Source organism: Palaemon carinicauda, chromosome 7 (genome assembly GCF_036898095.1).
Source record: "Palaemon carinicauda isolate YSFRI2023 chromosome 7, ASM3689809v2, whole genome shotgun sequence".
NCBI classification, from domain to species: Eukaryota; Metazoa; Arthropoda; class Malacostraca; order Decapoda; family Palaemonidae; genus Palaemon; species Palaemon carinicauda.
Genome location: NC_090731.1, coordinates 12,760,874 through 12,765,873, shown reverse-complemented (window position 1 = coordinate 12,765,873; position 5,000 = coordinate 12,760,874). Strand labels below are relative to the sequence as shown.

Genomic DNA, 5,000 nt, shown 5'->3' with positions numbered 1-5,000 from the left:
CTCTCTTTGCGGTGACAGCGACCTATACACAGGTCACCGAGCCCCCCAAAAAACCTGTTCTGGACGGTTGAATCTCCTTGTGCAAAACAAGCCGGATGGCGAACCCATGACAAGATTATTGATAAGCTGAAGTGGGGGAGGGGGGTTGCTAGGAATCTGACCACATACCCCCCCCCCTCTCTCTCTCCCTCCACAATCTCCTTCTAATCCCATACCCCCTTGACCCCATGGCACCGAAGGTAATAGGCCCCACCCACTTTGTCCCCAATTTTTATTGCTGCTCTTTGTTCTTCGTCTTTGTTTCCACTTTTCCGTGTCATTAAGCTTGGCGATCATACACTCGTTGGTACATGCGAGAATGCACTTTGCTCCAGTCCTGCTTCCCCAGATCCAGATAGAAGTAGTTTTGCTTCTTTTTACTGCCACCTTGCACCATTATTGTGAGTCAAATTATAATTTTGTAATGTACTCTCATACCCTGAGAGGGGTCGCTTAGAGTTAATAAAATCCTAAATTCCTTAAATCCTTGAAGCCTATTTCTGCCCGGAGGAGGAGGGGCCTCGCTCTCCATTACTGAGTAAATGGAGTACCCAAGTGTTTGGAATTATCATTTAAGGAAGATTTACCTTTTGATGTATCATAAACCTAGAGACCTTAACAAGAAAAGGGTACTTTTATATAAATGAAATTGTGGTTAAACCATACTTTACATCAATCTTGCTAGAACCTCAACAGTTCAAAGTTGCAGCAAATGTTTTTTTTATGTTGAACAGACTGACATAAGTCTTTTTATAGTTTGACATACCTGTTTTGATGTTACCGTTTTTAAAGTATGCTATTTTTTCTCATATCGTTTATTTATTTCCTTATATCCTTTCTTCACTGGGCGGTTTTTCCTTATGGATCCCTTCGGCTTGTAGCATCTTGCTTTTCCAACTGGGGTTGTGGCTTAGCTAATAATAATAATAATGATAATAAATTTCCAAACTATTTCCTACAAAGGATAGTTAACTAACTGGTCCTCTGGTCAGAGAGATTGTGGATAGTGCTATAGAAATAAAAGACTCACAAAATATATTTTTATGAAATTTTAGAATGTATCTTTTATGTCAAATCGCTAGAGACTTTATTGGCCCTTCCTTTAATTTGTATTATTTTTCATTAATACTTTTAGTAGTAGTATGATGTGAATGTTTCTACAAAACAATTTTTTTTTTATAAATTTCTAAAATTTATACCCTGTTTGATTCAGCATATGATATGGATAACTAATTTACGTATTTGAAATCTGTAACTTAATTATATTTTTTTTTCCTTCAACAGGAACTGAAAGGTGTACACGGGAAGATACTCAAATCTTCGAAAGAAAAAAACTATTTTTTTATCTTGATTCAACTAAACGAAACTTCGAACTATCGACCACTGAGAGCGGAATCAACGAGTCTCGACGATTTGCTTTCGGGAAAGGAAAAATAACCCTTATCCTGACAAGATAACCCTGTTCTCGTTACTGTTTATTCACACTTATTACTCAACCAGACATACTTTACCACATTTCCATACCATACGTCATTTCTACCAGCAATCCTGCAAACTGGATACCAGCATATTCTAATTGCAACCAGCCGTAACTGTACGTCATCCACAATCATCTTGCACACTGGAATTCCAGACAAAATCCGAGAGAAAAGGAAGAGGATAAAGATATTTGCCAGCGACAGCTAGACGACCTTGGGATATTTGCTCGGTGACAAGGCAGCCGAAGAAATCCTTTTGAATGTGCAGCAGGAGCAGTCGCACAGGGTCCCTTGCTGAGACCACGCGTGCCTTCTCTCAAATAGGAGACGAAGAAGAAGAAGGAGGAGGAGGAGCGGCAGTCGCAACAGGGCAAAGAATCCGCGCGGGTCTTCGGACGCCTTCCAAGCGGAACTCCGCATACCAGCACCACCACTGCGTTCCTTCGGGTCATCCTTACCCGACGGCCACGGCAGGAGACTACCCTGCTGCCGTGCTTCCAAGCAAGCCCTTGAGCAGGATGGATTCGTGGTCCAAGAGAAAGGCCGGGGTGGCCAAGGCCGTGGAGGGGGTCGTCAAACGCCGAAAACACATAGTCCTTGTGGGCCTAGATGGCTCCGGCAAGACGACAGTGCTCACGCGGTTAAAATATCGTTGTTACGTCGCAACCACGCCCACTATCGGTTTTAACCACGAAAAGGTGAGTTTTGTTTGTTTTCTTTACTCTTTTACGGTAATGTGGATTTGACAATAAACGAGCAATGTGCTGTTTGAAATGCTGAATGCCTTAGAATGCATACGATGAAATTAATTACGGAAGGTCCTTTAAAGAGTAGAGTTTCCCTGCAGTATAGGAGCAGAAAAGCAATCCTTAAAGTAATCTATGCTGGATTATGCATAAGCAGCTTTACTTATAGTTAGATTTCTTAGTATTATAGAGCATAATATTGATGGATTCCAAAACAAAACATAATTTTTCAAATTGTCTCCTGAGAGAAGAATGGTAATTTATTTTGGGTGGGGTATACAGTTCCTTGCAGTATAGGACCAGAAAAGCAGCCCCTAAAGTAAAGTAATCTACGCTGACTTATGTATAAGCAGCTATACTTATAGCTAGATATCTAGGTATTGCAAAGCATAATATTGATGGGTTTCAAAGCAAAACATTAAATTTTAAATAGTCTCTTGAGAGAAGAATGGTAATTTATCTTGGGTGGTGTAATGTCCTTGAATACAGTACCTGAATACTTACTTGAGATTGTGGCCAGGCATTGGTTATCCGAACAAAGACCTTAAACTTTCTATTCCCGTTATAACTTGGGTCAGTGTGAAACCTTTTGCAACCCTTATAACTTGGGTTAGTGTGAAACCTTTTGCAACTCTTATAACTTGGGTTAGTGTGGAACCTTTTGCAACCCTTATAACTTGGGTTAGTGTGAAACCTTTTGCAACCCATCCGGCTGGGCATTAGGGTATGAGAGAAGGTTGACATGGAAAGGTTGTGCAAGGGACATTGTTTTCAGTCTTTCGTATCCGGAGCTTGGGCATCTGCACGTCTGGATCCAAGAGACCTTTATTTTCAAAGGAAATTAGGCCCCTTTTTTTTGCACTTTCTTTTTTTTTCCTCTTTCGTGACCTCAAGCTCTTTCTTTTTCTTTCACTTTGTAGCTTTATATTACGCATTTGTTTGAAGATTCTCTCTCTCTCTCTCTCTCTCTCTCTCTCTCTCTCTCTCTCTCTCTCTCTCTCTCTCTCTCTCTCTCTCTCTCTCTCTGTATATATATATATATATATATATATATATATATATATATATATATATATATATATATATATATATATATATATATATAATACGTATGTGTATAATGTATGCTCATATATATATATATATAATTATATATATATATATATAATTATATATATATATATATATATATATATATATATATATATATATATATATATATATATATATATATATATATATATATATATATATATATATATATATAAATAAAATATAGAATGTCAACGCAACCTCCCTAACTATACCACATAACAAGAGGTGACATCCAGATGATTTGACGACACTCTCTGCAATCTAGACGATCTCACAAGACCTTGTTGTTTGGTCATGTTGCAGGTGTGGGGAGGAGGATACAGATGGTCGTGTTGGGACGTAGGTGGAGGAGAGCGCTTGCGACCTCTGTGGTCGTCATATACCCGGGCTACCGATGGCATTGTCTTCGTGGTGGACTCTGCGTCTTTGCCGGATATGATGGAAGAAGCACGCGTCGAACTTGCTCGAGTTCTCAAGGTAAGATAGGTGGAATTAAGACCCTCATATAGTTTTGCCTTCGGCAAAATCGATGATTTTGTCAAGGCTATGTTTTCACTTCTGTCTAGTTGTTACAATATTTGTTTGTTTGCAAACAACTTTACATAAATATCGCTGTACTGATTTTAACCAAAATTGGCAGTCATTTTGCGTGTGTCCCAAGAATGAATCTGTAACATCTTGGTTGAAGTACCCCAAAGTACAAGTATGTAACAGTACTTTGACAATAATCGCAGTGTTTAAGTTAATGACAAAAGTTCTGTTAGTTTATTTTTTTTTTTTTGTATGTGAACACTATTACGCAAAATCTACCGAATCAATTTCAACGAAACTTGGTGAACATGTAGAGTATGACTCGAGTTCAAATCCATTAGATTTTGAATAAAATACATCGAAGTACAAGTACACAGTGGCACTAATAGCAAAATAAGACTGCTTATCTTGGCGAAGGCCTGCTCTCTACTAAGTGCTCCTCTAGTTGTTTCCATTTTTATAGTAGTTTCATGTCACGTTTAACTAAAACTATTACCTTCCATTCTTTAAGGAATTTAGTGTATACCTGTATATGTAGTCGTAAAGATCTACTTTGCTTAGACTGAAATGAAGATATATAAAAACTTTATTCATTCATTTTCATCAACACTCCCTATTTTAACGGTATTCCTTTATCTAAAGCAATTTGGTTCTGACCTTCTATTTATAAAATCAAATACTTATAGTCAATTCTTTTTAGTGAGGCAGATTTGCACCGACTCGCAGGGGTGCCCTTTTACCTCGAAAAAAGTTTCCTGCTATCTGATTGGTTAGAATTATCTTGTCCAACCAATCAGCGATTAGGAAACGTTTCCGAGATAAAATGGCACCCCTGCGGATCTCTGTAAATCTGCCTCGCTAAAATGAATTGTCTATAATTGCAAAAATGCTTTTGATCAACACTCCTAAAACAATAAAAGGTTTGATTCCCCATAACAACGTTTTCAATCTTTATGAATTACTGTAACTACCTACAAATTACGCAAACCACTAATGTATGTAATGAGCTACGAAACTGTAATGAACTATTTAATCATTCAAAATGAGTTTTCAATCCTTTATGACTTATTGTAACGTAACTACCTGCAAATTACACAACCCACGAGCGTTT

General features: G+C 37.9%; 1 protein-coding gene across 2 annotated transcripts in view; it reads left to right on the top strand.

Moving 5' to 3' along the window:
• Window positions 1–5,000, top strand: part of LOC137643854 (ADP-ribosylation factor-like protein 4C) — a 121,656-nt gene that overhangs the window by 104,581 nt on the left and 12,075 nt on the right. For both annotated transcript variants that reach the window (XM_068376579.1, XM_068376578.1), the window contains exons 2-3: window positions 1,324–2,215; window positions 3,662–3,835. In XM_068376579.1, coding sequence (XP_068232680.1) covers window positions 1,778–2,215; window positions 3,662–3,835 — 612 coding nt within the window. In that variant the 5' untranslated portion in view covers window positions 1,324–1,777. The remainder of the gene's footprint in view (window positions 1–1,323; window positions 2,216–3,661; window positions 3,836–5,000) is intronic.